At 35.1% G+C, this 14,878-nt stretch overlaps 3 protein-coding genes and 1 non-coding gene across 6 annotated transcripts; 2 read left to right on the top strand and 2 right to left on the bottom strand.

Moving 5' to 3' along the window:
- Positions 1–436: 436 nt before the first annotated feature.
- LOC123228022 (cysteine protease RD19A-like) lies at positions 437–3,050 on the bottom strand. The gene is made up of 4 exons (XM_044653208.1): positions 2,556–3,050; positions 2,014–2,133; positions 1,105–1,351; positions 437–988 (listed from the first exon to the last, which is right to left on the bottom strand). The coding sequence occupies exons 1-4, from the start codon at positions 3,000–3,002 to the stop codon at positions 708–710; spliced, it is 1,095 nt and encodes a 364-aa protein (XP_044509143.1). The 5' UTR covers positions 3,003–3,050; the 3' UTR covers positions 437–707.
- Positions 3,051–5,530: 2,480 nt separating this feature from the next.
- Positions 5,531–8,679, top strand: LOC123228021 (purple acid phosphatase 2-like). Its single transcript, XM_044653207.1, has 8 exons — positions 5,531–5,985; positions 6,164–6,364; positions 6,535–6,646; positions 6,920–7,149; positions 7,276–7,414; positions 7,642–7,862; positions 8,023–8,144; positions 8,238–8,679. Exons 1-8 carry the CDS (start codon positions 5,791–5,793, stop codon positions 8,425–8,427), a joined length of 1,410 nt encoding a protein of 469 aa, XP_044509142.1. The 5' UTR covers positions 5,531–5,790; the 3' UTR covers positions 8,428–8,679.
- A 1,017-nt stretch (positions 8,680–9,696) lies between these two features.
- TRNAE-CUC lies at positions 9,697–9,769 on the top strand. The gene has a single exon. It is a non-coding gene; the product is annotated as a tRNA-Glu (tRNA).
- Positions 9,770–10,860: 1,091 nt separating this feature from the next.
- LOC123227453 (chromatin remodeling protein SHL-like) lies at positions 10,861–14,706 on the bottom strand. Of its 3 annotated transcripts, none has more exons than XM_044652245.1 (5): positions 14,489–14,694; positions 14,065–14,410; positions 13,587–13,655; positions 11,949–12,084; positions 10,861–11,329 (listed from the first exon to the last, which is right to left on the bottom strand). In XM_044652245.1, the coding sequence occupies exons 1-5, from the start codon at positions 14,559–14,561 to the stop codon at positions 11,294–11,296; spliced, it is 660 nt and encodes a 219-aa protein (XP_044508180.1). In that variant the 5' UTR covers positions 14,562–14,694; the 3' UTR covers positions 10,861–11,293. The 3 variants fall into 3 exon arrangements, 2 of the variants coding, with proteins under 2 accessions (XP_044508180.1, XP_044508181.1); XM_044652246.1 differs by having other exon boundaries at positions 10,861–11,233; positions 14,489–14,691; XR_006504473.1 differs by lacking the exon at positions 10,861–11,329 and adding an exon at positions 12,609–12,694 and having other exon boundaries at positions 11,947–12,084; positions 14,489–14,706.
- Between the last annotated feature and the right edge of the window lie 172 nt (positions 14,707–14,878).

The raw sequence follows: 14,878 nt of genomic DNA, 5'->3' as shown, positions 1-14,878 counted from the left end.
AAAAAAAACGCATAAAACTTAAAATTTTGTGCTATGTTTTATCAGAAATTTCGAAACAATAAGATATTTTTAGCTCATTCGGTTTGGATTCCAGTGGCCCGGTCCAGAGTGAAGAATAAAAAAAAATGATTTGTGCATAAAAAGCCATCATTTTCTTGCAAATAAGTGCTTAATTTGGAGGTTAAATTGATTCCGGGCACAGAAACCAGTCAAGCGAAAATAGAAATATACTTAAGTAGTGTGGTCCCTTAAGTAAATTTTACATCCATACGGGAGAAATATTAAGTTTATCTACACATCCTATATTATTTAGAGATGAAAAGATTATATTGATTAAATTAAATAACTTATAAGATCTCTACACTTGAGACACATTATAAAACTTAAAGAGTAAAACTATGATAAACTATATATTTAAAATAAAAAATCCCAGATATGTTACAAGTAGACAGTTTAATTCAATTATAGCAGTAATGCCTCGGTATCACGTGTTTCATAATTCAGTTGCATAAAATGATACAGCATTCTTACAATCAGGTCAGATGAAGAGGCAGTAAAGTAATAATAAATAGACCACTGAATAGTACGAGCAACCCACACGCATAAGAAGTTTCAATCTTATGCTTTGATGGATTAAAAGTAGAATCAAGTTTTTTTGCCCACATAAATCTAAAACAACTTCTATGGAAATCATCAATGTTCATAGCCTACTCAGAGTCACTATGAACGGCAGCAGAAACAGTCGATACCATGGAGTCAACTCCACAAATGTTACGACCCCTGCAGATTTTGTAGAAACCATTCTCTCCCCAGTTTTCTCCCCATGAATTCTTAATGATCCAGTATGGCTTTTCCTTCATCCTGACTGGAGCATAGCCAGCTGAGCCGTAACCCACGAGCAGCACCCCGTGATCCAACCTCTTTGAGCAGATGTATGGGCATGAAACACCTCCTATATATGTTTGCATGAATACAGCATTGATAGCCACTGCATTCACATAAGGAAAAGTTATGAGAATTACAGCCATTGACCATTACCGTAAACAATAGCAATGAAGAAATATTCCTTTTGGCATATAACTGTAAGCTCTAACAGTTAATTACCTGCAAGGGGGCCATTTTTCACGAGATTAGCAGCAATCTGATCCTCGTCAAGGGAGACAACACTGAAGTTGGCCACTTTGGCAGCAATCTTTGTCTTGTCGAATTTGCAGGTGCCACCGTCAGTACCAGTGTAAGAATAGTCTTCCTCTCGCATAAGCCCACCAGCTTTGAGTGTGTACTCAAAGGCACTATTCATGAGCCCACCATTGCATCCAGAATCACAAGCACCTTGCTCCTCTGGATCACACTGCAGATATATACAAGATCAATTAGAAGAGTAAAAATTTACAGCTTAATGAGCACTTTAGATATAAAAGCTGATCCCCTTGAAACAGTGTGTGCAAAAGTTTATGAACACATTAAATTGCACCTATTTGAAAAAAAAAAAAAAATGGGTATCAGTTCAGCTTATATACCTGTAAGCATAATACAGTGGAATTGCAAAGGGTTAAACAGAGGATTTATGACAAGATAAGTGTATACAATCACACAAAAGAATTAACAAGGCATCACACAGTACTGCAGGAAACAAAAAATGTTTTGCGGTGCCCTAACATAGTAAAAAAGAACAATCAAAGAAAAAGACATTGAACTTCTAGCACAACAACATTCAACCAGGCTTCTTTAGCAGAACAGTTGCTCCCTTCATTGAAGATTTGTTCCAACAGAAGTTTGATATCTCGTAATCAATTGCTAACTCTCATACACAAAATCCTTGAGGAATCACAATCATGCCCAGTATCAAGCAATAATAAATGCAGGTTCATGGGGGATGAAGATAATCGGTGTAATACAGATTCACAATTATGCTATATGCAGAATAATATCTACCATAAACCACATAACACAAGTCTTCTTCACAAAATGCAAATAGAGCAATGAAAAAAAAAAGGGAACAAAGAATCGAACCTCGTGATCGCAATCTACAAGCTGTTGCTCACTAAGGCTAACAAGGTTTCCAGTTGCAAGGAAGTTAGCACCTTCCAAAGCTCCTGTAGTACTGAAACTCCAGCATGATCCACATGAACCCTAATCAACCCGCAATATAATCATCATCAACGCATGATTCATCATAATTGCAATAAATAGGAAGTACCACTAGGAAAATTATCCCCAAAAAAGATAAAATAAAGAATATTAAAATCAGTTACCATACAAAGAGGTTAATGTGTACAAAATAATAGTAACAAACTCATCAAGAACTCAAAGAGACAGAAAATCTCCATTTTCAATATAAAATATATCATGAATTTTACATAATAAAGAGCATCAAACAACTTTCCATATTCAAAATCGCTGCATAAAAACCAAGATCAAAAGGTTAACCTACTGCTCTCTAATTGTTTACTTAAAAAATCATCATAAACAGCAAATCCAGCAATATAAACCAAAGTAAAAATCTTATATATAACAATAAAACAGACAAAGAACAAATCAAATAAAATGAAAACCTGATTTTTCACAGGCGTCACAGCGCCTTTTTCTCTCCAATCAAAATCCTCAGGCAAATCATTAGTCGGCAAAATCGGCGCTTGATTCGCGTCCTTAGGCAGCCTTAACTTCCTCAAACCGAGATACGTCCTTCGGAATTCGGCCGGAGTCAAATCGGAGAACTGAGTCACACCGTGCCTCGCGGTCGGGTCGAGGCTCTGGTGACGCGCGGCACGTCTCAAGTTTCGCTTGAACACTCTGAACCTGTAGTCGTGTTCCTCCTGAGAAGCGTAAGATTTTCCGAACTTTCTCTTGAAGAGCGTGAAGTGATGCTCGGCTCCCAATAGCTCATCGGAACCGTCCGTCACTTGCTTGATCACCTGATCGTCAGAGAAGGTGTCGGCCGAAATCGCCGAGACAAGGAGGAGAGAAAAGAACACCAAAAACGACACCGCTTTGACATCCATGTTTTAGAGACGACTAATAATGAAGCATAGATACTTAGCATGAAAAAGTAAGATATATTTATATTAAAATTAAGAATATGTTTTTAAAATGGCTGAAAACTGACAGAGCTAACAAGTTAAGTTTCATAAGCACGAGGAAAGAGGTGGACAAATAGAACAAGAACACGTGGAACTTGGGTTGGTGGCTTCTTGGCCTGTAGTCGCGGGATTAATGGGATTGGGCTGTGATGTTGAAATGTCGTGTCGTTTTTAAAGTTCAGGAAAAGGGTACTTCTCGGTTTGAAGGTTCGTTGGATTAGAATTCGGAAAGCATTTTTGTCGTTCAGTTGTTTTCTCTTCTCTAATAACTGTTTAGTTTCTAACATTGAAAGATGGAATCACATTTTCCCACCCATGTTTGGACTAAAGATCTGTTCTACCCATTACAACATGAATCACTTTTTTTTCATTTACCTAAAATCAAATTCTATTTAAAAATAAACTAATACTATCATGGCAAAATAATAATTTCACTATCCAAAACTTTTGAAATGAATCAAAAATTTACCCATTTAAATATCTAATTTTAATATTTTAAATATAACAGTTTCATATTTTTACAAATGTTAAAACATGCGATTCAATCTTTAAATCTTTAATTGCCATTTTGATTAGAATCTTATCATTGTCATCAATCAATTCACATTTTGGAGAGAAATTGAATATATTAAATAATTAATTAAATCATGTCATAAAAAGAGTTCACAATAAAAAACTTTTAATGGATTTCAAGTATGATACAACTAATAAGAGAGAAGATAGTTGATTTTTGAGAAGGTAGATATTTGAAACATCAAGATGCGACGAAGATTGAAGGGAGATCAAGTCATATCATGGACAGAGATTACAAGAGCGGCATTGACAGGTTTCATATGTAAATAATGAGAGCGTAACCAACAAACAGAAGACAAAAGGTCGTGGTTGTACTCATTACACAAATGCCAATCCAATCGTTATAGGAGAATGGGTGTTTGTAATGCTCGCTAAGGATAATGTCCAATCGAAAGGATATTATTGTTTAATTATCAATTACTTGGCATGAATAATAATTTAATATTGCGGAATATAAAACAGCTTCATATAAACTTCTTATTGATAACATGAAATCCATCACAAAACAATAATCAACCGTTATCCACAAATGAACGTATAAAAAATGTCCAACAATCAACATAACAATAAATCATATTATTGTGTGTGGTTGAACATGAATAATAAAATTATAAACATAATCACCATGATTCCCTTATAACTATCCTCAGCTGGTTACAATAGATTAGTAACCAATATTAGTGTTTATAATTTATTAATAAAATTAAAAGTATAGGAAATTATGAAAAATTATTGGCATAAAATCCAACATGTTATGTTTACAAATCAATGAATAAGATTTGCTGAGAAAGAAGATCATATGTAGAGGCCTCAGTGGATTGGGCCAGCTCTGGTGTGGCTCACCGTCCACAAAATACATAAGGCCCACGACCCCACCCGTTAATTTAAAAAATATTTTTATATTATAATTATAATTTTATTTATTTTTTAATAATGTTATGTACAGTATTAGATTTGAGCCGGGTTGGGCCATGGCCCTAAAGGCCAAGCTCATGACATGGCTCACTATGATAACGGGCCGGGTTTACCTGGGCTAGATTAAAATCTCACGTTTTAGGCTGGCCCATTTAACATGTTTAATAGCACGCTTGCATCCATGATTAGAAAAGGCCAACAAAAAGCGGAAGGAAGATAAAAAAGTAAAGTGAAAAGAGTGCACATACTCCCAATGGACCACTGGCTAGGGTGGGTCGGGGGCCATTTGCATAATAGCACGCTTGCATCCATGATTAGAAAAGGCCAGCAAAAAGCGGAAGGAAGATAAAAAAGTAAAGTGAAAAGAGTGCACATACTCCCAATGGGCCACTGGCGAGGATGGGCCGGGGGCCATTTGCATAATGGGCGGGTTGGCCGGTTGACTCTGCCCACTACTTGGCTCCAATGTATTGGTCAACTCTTTTGCTTCTCTCTTAAAGTCATTACCTTACCCGGACGAGAACAGCACTGGGTATATATTAACGATGACGTAGAAGTAAAATAGTTTATAAAGAATGGATTATTCTGTAAACAGCCGTGCAACGTTCTACTTGTCTCGTCAAAGACAACATTACGCATTTGAACAATACAAACTTTTTGATAGTTTCAATAATGGCATATTGAGCTCAGCCGTTTCTGTTTTCTCCGAGTTTATTATCGATTTGGGGCCCATGTAATAAATCATATTTGCGTACTCGTATTTGTTCCAAAGTCCAAACCAAAGACAACTTTAGAGTTCTCCACCATTCCTGCCATGTATTGTAAACTTGTATAATACGAGTCAAAACGGTGGGCATTCCTGTCCCCATCGCTGTCCTAACTACGTTTCCAAAAGTCTAACTCAAGTTTTTCTTATTCAAATCCATAATTTTCCGATTTAAAATGGAGTTCAAAGAGATTAGCATCTCATTGACCAAAAACGAGTATTGTGAGCATTCAAACCTTTCAAGTAAACTACATATTCGTGCTTAGCTCTGAATATTCCCAGTATTTCATGGTAAAATAATAATAGTGTTTTTAAAAAAAAATATATATATATGTATATATATTATATTATTACTATACATATAGTATTACTATAGATATACATGTGAAGAAGTGGAAGAATAAGATTACAATGTGCACACTGCCTGAATTTTAGGCCAACAGCATAAGCACAAAAATGGGTGTGCTCGGATCTTCTTCCTCATCCTCTTCTTCTTGTTTTGTTGTATTTCTGCGTTCAGTTTTGAGCTTGGCAGTGTTGTGTAATGGAGGTAAAACAAGCAGTTATGTGAGGCGTCTTGAGGAGAGTGTTGATATGCCTCTTGATAGCAATGTCTTTAAAGTTCCTCCAGGCTATAATGCTCCTCAACAGGTACCTTTTTTAAAGCCCTTTTTATTCATTATTTAATTTTACTTTTGGGGTTTTCTGGTTTTTAATGAATTAAGATTCTGTTGTTATGTTTCGGCTTTTCTTATTATATATGAATTAATGGATTTGGGTATTTTTAAATTTTTAATCATTTTGACTTGTGGTATTGGGGCATACTTAGGTTCATATAACACAAGGGGATCATGAGGGGAAGGGTGTGATAGTGTCATGGGTGACCCAGGACGAGCCAGGTTCTAACTCAGTGGTTTATTGGAGTGAAAACAGCAAGGAAGATAAGACGGCCAAGGGCAAAGTCTATACCTATAAATTCTACAATTACACTTCTGGTTACATTCACCATTGCACCATCAGACATTTGGAGGTGAATTTTATCTTAAATTTTTCTGTCTGCATTGCTTATGTTCTGTATATGCAATCTTTATCAATGTATTAATTTGGTGGGTGGTTTGGATTTGTTAACTGAGTATTACTTGAGAATTTTATTTATATGGTTTGTTTTATTTTTTTCATGTTTTTGTTACTTCTGGGCAGTTCAACACTAAATACTACTATGTGGTTGGAATTGGACAAACTGAAAGGAAGTTCTGGTTTATAACTCCTCCTGAAGTTGGCCCCGATGCCCCTTATACATTTGGTCTCATTGGTAAGTAAGAGCTCGTTGGAAATCTAGAATTGTTTCTATTTGCGGATTGCCATAGATTCTACAGTGGTATAGTTAGAATAGCTACATATGATTTGTAACAGCAAATTTGACAGAAACTGTTTCTTAGCTTGCCTCTTGTTGGCAGTGGCTTAAACTGCTGCAAACTTCCCTTTGAATGGTCTAATAACTCTTTGGCAGATGATCTTCAAAATGTTTGCTCACTTGACTCACAGTTACTTTTATTTGTGACAAACTGTTGGACATGGTTTGCAGGCGATCTTGGTCAGACTTATGATTCCAACAGGACACTTACCCATTATGAGATGAATCCACAGAAAGGGAAAACTGTATTGTTTGTTGGAGATCTCTCTTATGCCGATAATTATCCGAATCACAACAATGTTAGATGGGATACATGGGGAAGGTTCATTGAGAGAAGTGTTGCTTATCAACCATGGATATGGACAGCAGGGAATCATGAAATTGACTTTGCCCCAGAAATCGTAAGCATCTCTTAACATATTTATAGGAGCTCTCATTGCTTGCCATGTCTACAATAAACACCCTTGGAATTTGTCAGAGTTACTGGTGAAAGAAATTAACAACAGAAAGGTTTTATCTTTGTGCAGGGCGAAACCAAACCTTTTAAGCCTTTCACTAACCGTTATCATGTTCCTTATAGAGCATCACAAAGTACTGCTCCCTTTTGGTACTCAATAAAGAGAGCTTCAGCATATATCATAGTCCTGTCATCATACTCAGCTTATGGTAAGGATATTTTACATGTATATTAACAAACTCGTCAAGACTGAATTGTGCATAATCCATGTATGCAACAAAATGCATGTTCAACCAGCAGTTTCAAACAAACTTATGTTAATCCTTTGCTAGATCTTCTGTCCCTCTGGCTTCTAGATTTGATTTTGTTTCCATTTTATCTAACTTATGTATTTGCTTCTTCCTCTTTCTTGACCATCGCTTTTCATTTTCTCTAGGTAAATACACTCCTCAGTATAATTGGCTGGAAGATGAGCTACCAAAAGTTAATAGAAGTGAGACACCATGGTTAATTGTTCTTCTGCATTCCCCGTGGTATAACAGTTACTACTATCATTACATGGAAGGAGAAACCATGAGGGTAATGTTTGAGCCTTGGTTCGTTAAGTACAAAGTTGATGTAGTATTTGCCGGTCACGTCCATGCCTATGAACGATCTGTGAGTGTTGCTTAAATAACTTACTAGTACTACCTTCTGAAGTATGAACATTTTTTTATGGTGGACTTGCTTCAGAAGTATGCAAAGTTTCTACTTTCTTCTTTGTGTGTTAAAGAAAAATTTGAGATTTCGAAATAATACCGGTTTCCTTAAACTATAGGAACGTGTATCTAACATCGCATACAATATCACAAATGGGATTTGCACGCCTGTAAAGGATCAATCTGCGCCTGTATACATAACCATCGGTGATGGAGGCAATATTGAAGGGTTAGCAAACAAGTAAGATCATATTTTACAGAACGAGTATTGGGTGATGTGTTTGCTATTTGTTGGCATTTAGTCAAAAACTGATGGCATTTTTGTGTGTTGCAGCATGACAGAACCACAGCCAGCATACTCAGCTTATCGCGAAGCCAGTTTCGGCCACGCCATTTTTGACATCAAGAATCGAACTCATGCTTACTATAGTTGGCACCGGAATCAGGATGGATATGCAGTGGAAGCAGATAAGATGTGTTTTTTCAACAGACATTGGCATCCAGTTGATGACTCTCCAGCATAAACTTTATTTTGACTGAACTATGTGGAATAAAAGGAGAAACCCAAGTCAGTATATAATTTCAGTTATTTGTAAAGACTGGAAAAATCATTATTTTGCCTCTGCTTTCACAAATATATGTGGAGTTAAGGGACTTCCCTCAAACTTGTATGTGTGTTCTGTTGTCAAAAACATATGATTTGGAAATGAATCCAATCAAGACTTCTTAAACAAAAATATATGACAATTTAAGATGAAAGGTGATGCTTCATCTAACGGATGAGACTAATTTGATCATTAATGATGGTCAACACACTACGTATTGTGATTTGGGTTATGTATTGATGGTCTAGTGTGAGTTTTTAGATTATTGAATGCTTGATGGAATGGTCCATTGATCTCTTGCGTATTGACTAAACCTCTCCTATGTTTTGGGATTATTGAATGCCTGATAGAATGGTCCATTGATCTCTTGCGTATTGACTAAACCTCTCCTATGTTTTGGGATTATTGAATGCCTGATGGACTGGTCCATTGATCTCTTGCGTGTTGACTAAACCCTCTCCTATGTTTTCGGATTATTGAATGCTTGATGTGATGGGCCATTAATCTCCCACCTATTGGTTAAACCCTCTTTTTAACACTTCAACATAATAAAGTGTATAACAATTTTATTTATTAAAAGTTACCATTTAAGAATATTTGAAAAAAGAAAAAACCCGTTATTGTGTGATGAATTTTAGAAATTACAGATTCAAAAAAGTAACACATAAAAGTATTCCAATAACTCTATAAGTTTTTAATTCAATATTTTATAATTTATATGAAATTTTGTATGTTTAATATTATAGCTAACCGTATTATGTTAAAAAATCTAAAATTTTTGGAACTAAATCAAGATTTATTCATTCAAAATTAGGGATTAAAAAACAAATTAGAGTTTGCAATTAGAGCTCAACAATACCTAATTTTCTCCCATTCTCTCCTCTTGGAAGGACCGAATCCTCTCCCAAGGGGAATAGAAAATATGTCTGGCAGATACAAACACGGATAAACCAATTGATCACGATGTAAAAAAACAACCAAACAGATAAACACGTGTGGTTCTCCGAGACAAGTTTCAAAACGATTGTCTTTGTGGAAAGTTTTTAGAAGGCCTTTCTGGAATGTTGTGTAATTGACCGTGCTGAACTATGAGGTGAGATTGATGATTTCACGTCAGCAGCAATTCAGAGTAAACCTAAATATTAACTTAACTAAATAATGAATATTAAATGAAATACAAGTCAACAATCCGTTGTAGTCTAGGTGGTTAGGATATTCGGCTCTCACCCGAAAGACCCGGGTTCAAGTCCCGGCAACGGAAAATACTTTCATTTTTCAAAACCCTCAACGATCTTTAAATGTTATTCCTTACCAAAATTTTCTTTTTTTTAGCCCCTTCAACATACTTTAATTGTATTCATGACCAAAAGTTTCTTTTGCTTACCCCCCAACAAACTTTAAATATAAATATTGACCTAATCCTTTTTTATGCAGCCCCCTTAACAATTTCAAATGTAATAACTCTCCTTTTTTTTTCAATTTTAGGGGCCAAACGACTATTTTTCACCCAAGTTTTGTTACGTTCTCAAAACTATACTTACAAAATTTAAAAAACCCAAAATCTCATTTATAACGTAATTATTATCATAATTTTCTATTAGAAACAAAAGTAAAATCATTATTCTATTACTAATATTAAATTCATTTATTTTCCCTTTAAGTTAAAAACTAATAACTTTACACTTACCTAAAGTTTTATAACTTTGAAAAATCACATTTTTTTCTCAAATTTTTTCTTCACCTCTCTATTTATTATCTCCAACATCGACGACCTCCCCTCTCCAGTTCAAACCCTTGGGCTACACATAGGAAGTAACTTGAAATGAATCTCTTTGTTGGAGATAAAGAGATCCATTCTAAGGTATTTTCTGTACGTCGACCAACGATTTGGGATGAAAAAAAGAAGTCGTCAACACCAAAAATGGTGATCGAAGGAGAAAAGAAAAAAAAACCTCTAAAATTTGAGGGCAAATATTACTTTTCAAAGTTAGCAAACTTTAGGTAAGGATGAAATGTTAGTTTTTAAAATTTAAGAGAGAAAATATAACAAATTTTATATATTTTTAATATTATTAATAAAATAATAATTTTATTTTTATCTTTAATAGAAAATTTTAACTCCAATTAATCAATAGACAAGACTTTGAAATTTTTAAAACACACAATTGTGATTTTAGAAACGCAACTAAATTTTAATTATAAAATCTGAATACAATCACCGACTAAGCGTGACCATATTTTACCATATACGAAACTTCTTCAACATTTTTTTAAAGTTCAAATTCATATTTAAAATAAAAATGGGCATCACCATCTTGAAATACCTTTCCTACAATTGGCAAAGAATCCGAATAAAACATATGAAATGACCTTTTTATCTATTGCCCTTCAAAGTTAAAATCCTTTTGTATTATACATTAGCCTATGCTATACATAAACCAAGACACCATCCACGGGGAAGGAAGGAGGGGGAATTTACATCACATAATTACAGAAAACCAAACACATCATCGGCTTTCAAAGGAAAACAAGGTCACCATTTGTCTGTCTGTCTATCTGTTCCCCAGACACAGAGCATTTACAGACCAGTTTGCCTCTTACCACCGAATCACAAGCACTAAACTTTGTCAGGTAGGTTACTTTTACTCCATGTCTGTCTGAAGCCTACCCGAAGATTAAAAGGGTTATGTTCCTACTATCATCTCCGTCGTCGTTTTGTATTGACCTGAAACGCCTCCATCACATATTAGTCTTGTGAATTGGAATCAACAACATATTCCCTTGGCTAGAACTTAGAATCCAGGGTCTTAAAAGTATGATCCTGACAGCCAAAACCATTCAACAAGAAACAATTTTGTGGGAACTACAGGTATCAATGAACTGGCCTTTAATACATGGTTTAATATCATGAAAATTATCAAACATACAAGGATGCTGTTAACATTACATGTCTCCGCAACATTCCTAATCAGGAATAGTAGATGTAATAACATGTATGACACGGAATAAACATATTAATGTAACGACAATATACTGATGGTGATGTGTAACAAACTGCAGAAAGAATATGTAAAACAAACCATGCATGGCTCTGCAAGCTTGTCCAATGTTAGGCCTCCATCATAGATTATGGTTAGGATGACAAAGGATAATTTAAGAATTAACAATTAGGATTAGAATTTGATTAGGATTGGGGATTAACATTAGAATGAAATTAGGATTAGAACCAATTACATTAGGCTTAGGAGTCAATAAGTGGTAGGGTTTTAGGGGATTTGGATTATCCTGGGGAATACTATTGTAAACAGAGAAGCTAAGTCTCTGAAGGTGTAGCATCCAGAATTAATCAAGATGATGCTGAAAAAAAGAATATCTTATTTATTTTATACATGCACCCAATATTTGAATTACTTGAATATAACCTCAGTAATCTGGAATACCTTAGTATCTGACTGAGTGGCTGTGGTAAGAGAATTCTGCAGCATCTTTTGGCCTTCAGTAGAACAGTTTTCACAGAAGAAGCGGTCAAGTCTTCCAGCCTCCTCGGCAGTCATGTTTATACAAGTAGGGTGAAACCTGAAATAACAGTAACATGCTGAAGACTGTAAAGGTTTAAACTCTAAATTCATAACACTTTTTCCTATAAATATAAAGTTTTTGAAGCATTATATCAATTGGTAACAGCAAGAACACATATAATAGTCTTTAAATTTGAACCAATTTTATATAAGAGATTTGAAGCTAGATACTAATAGGCCTAATCACATTGTAAATAAAGATGCATCCTTTTGACTTCCCCCTCCCTTTAAACAAATCAAATAGTATATGGTAACTCAGTCTCATCTAACCAAAGCTATACCCCGTGAGGTATAACTAGAGACTGTCTTACCTATTAACATTTGTATATCACTGACTCAACTAAAGATATAATCATCCCTAAAAGCTGCATAATTTAGAATAATCAAATTTAAAAATCCATTCTACTCTTAAAGTCATATTTCATATTTCCAATCTTCTTGCCTCTAAATTTAATCCTATTTATGTGTTACAAGTAACTAGGTGCTATATATTGAAGAAAAAAGTCCAGTTTATTTATATACAATTGCAAAAAGACGTGTATAGCCTCCAAACTTTCCAAACAATCATTAATCTCCAATGATACTGCACTTGCTCATTCCAATTTTACCTGCCACATTGGTATGGGCAGGTTTCAGTATACAATCATTGTCAAAGTATTCATATAGCAACCAATTAGCTAGTCATGCAAAACTACAACTAACAATATAAAAAATGACAAGTAGGCAGGTATTTGGCAATTGCTTCACTGGTAGTCCATTCCAATCAGTCATCAAGAAAAAAATCAAATTAAAAGTAACATATGTAGGAAATATCAGTGAATTTCAGATTAATTTTGTGCTTCTACTTAAAAGCCACCTAATAATCAAAATGTTATAGTATATAGGTCCTCACAGGTGAACAGTTGAAGCACAATTCCACTCTACCTAACTTGCAAAACTCCCTTAAGTTCAAGTAAAACAAGAAAAAAGATCAGTAAATGCCGGAACCACGATTTTGAGCTGTTTTCACCCATAATGTGTAATTATACTGTGACAACTAGTTCACCAGCTCTGTTTCTTTCTCATTTAACACATCATCTTCAGTTTGGGGTAGAAAAAATGCTGCATATTATTCCCACATAAACCTTAACATACTTATGATTAGTAAATTAAGAATTATCTGAACCAGAAAATTTGCAAAATTCAAGATTAGCAAATTCAATAATTAATGAGTTAAAGAGTTGAGCATTCGATTAAGTTTCCACCACACTTGGTGTCAACAGCAGAGCATGTTACCAGACATCTAAACATCAGATAAATGCTACTAAATACATAACATAAATAATTATGAGACATGAATTCGGTGTTTAATATTTTATGTATTTGTTAATTGACAAAGGAAATAAAACCTGATTCATGGACTTTAAAACCTCCAAATTATTCGCAAGCAAACCAGTTGTTGACAACTCAAAACAATCTCATAGCATAAAAAGGTCGAAACGAATTAAACAACTAACTTACCAGTCGCTGCATCCTTCACACTGAACCATTAGATCATCAGGGTTGTAAGGCATTTCACATTTGCAATACCTGCAACATTAATAACCTTTGCTGTTAGAACTATCTTTAGCTAAAACATCAAGCTACAAATGTAACCAAAAAATACAGTAAAACTAAGGTTATCTCATCTTAGAACATCATAACACTTAAAAGCACATTATTTTCTGGTGCTCTCACCACGTATAAAGCTGTATGCTTGTACCAAACATATCAAACGAAGCGAAAAAAAAGGGTAATTTAAATGTCCTAATATTATAACAAAATTATATATTAAAAAATTCATTTTTTTTTTCCACATAAGTAATTGTAGCTGCATTAAACCAATTTTATCACCAAGTTACCAAAATAGCCTTTATCATACACAAAAGCATAAACCAATTCATGAAATAATCTTCACAAATAAATGAAAAACCAAACAAACTCGCGAGCCGCGACATACACGGCGATGCGATCGGGATTGAAAGCTCCGGTAGAGGAGTTATACTCGAAACGACAGAAATAATCGTCGTTCCCGACGGCGTCAAGCTTCGTGTAACTCTTGAAACTGTGGACGGTACACTTTCCTTCGATTGTGTCGGCGCTCTGAAGGTCGTAGTGATCTGAGAGGAAGACCTCCTTGGAGCCGTGAAATTGACGTCGGCCTCCGATCGATTCCTCAGGCCGGTAGTACCAGCGCACGCGTACCTTCACGTTGGCGCGACGAGCGTCGGATTCGATCCCGTCGATCTTCGCCACGTAGGAAGGCTTCGAAGGATCCGACGGACGCATTAAAACGCAGTCGCCGGCTGAAAACAAAACAAAAATAAACATTTGAAACTTAAATATTGAAAAAGATAAGAGAGAATAAGTTTGTGTCAACTGACGTTTAATTGTTTTGTTGATGTGCTTGACTGTGTAAGACTCGAGAGCTCGCCTAGGAGCCTTAGGCTTGGCCATTGATGAGCACAAGTAGAGATGGAGAATAAAAAATTCACACTTGTAATTTTATTTCTTCCATAGGCCGTGTTTGGTTCCACATCTCACTGCTTAAGCACTTCTGCTTTTTCAAACTAGTGATTAATGTAAATATTATCCAATAATAACGGAAAAGCTCTTCGGTTTTTTTTTATAAAAAAAGGCAAGCCAAACACGTCCTAGTACGATTGGATTTTTATCGGTTAGGTGTTTTGCGAGGTACAATTGAAAGGTGCGAGAGAGTCGTAATCAACGTTTGTCGTGTGTAAAACGGGGAGACAACTGGTAAGATTGAAAAT

Source organism: Mangifera indica, chromosome 10, assembly GCF_011075055.1.
Source record: "Mangifera indica cultivar Alphonso chromosome 10, CATAS_Mindica_2.1, whole genome shotgun sequence".
In the NCBI taxonomy this organism is placed as follows: Eukaryota; Viridiplantae; Streptophyta; class Magnoliopsida; order Sapindales; family Anacardiaceae; genus Mangifera; species Mangifera indica.
Note: the sequence above shows the minus strand (reverse complement) of the source record. Positions and strands in the feature narration are given on the sequence as shown.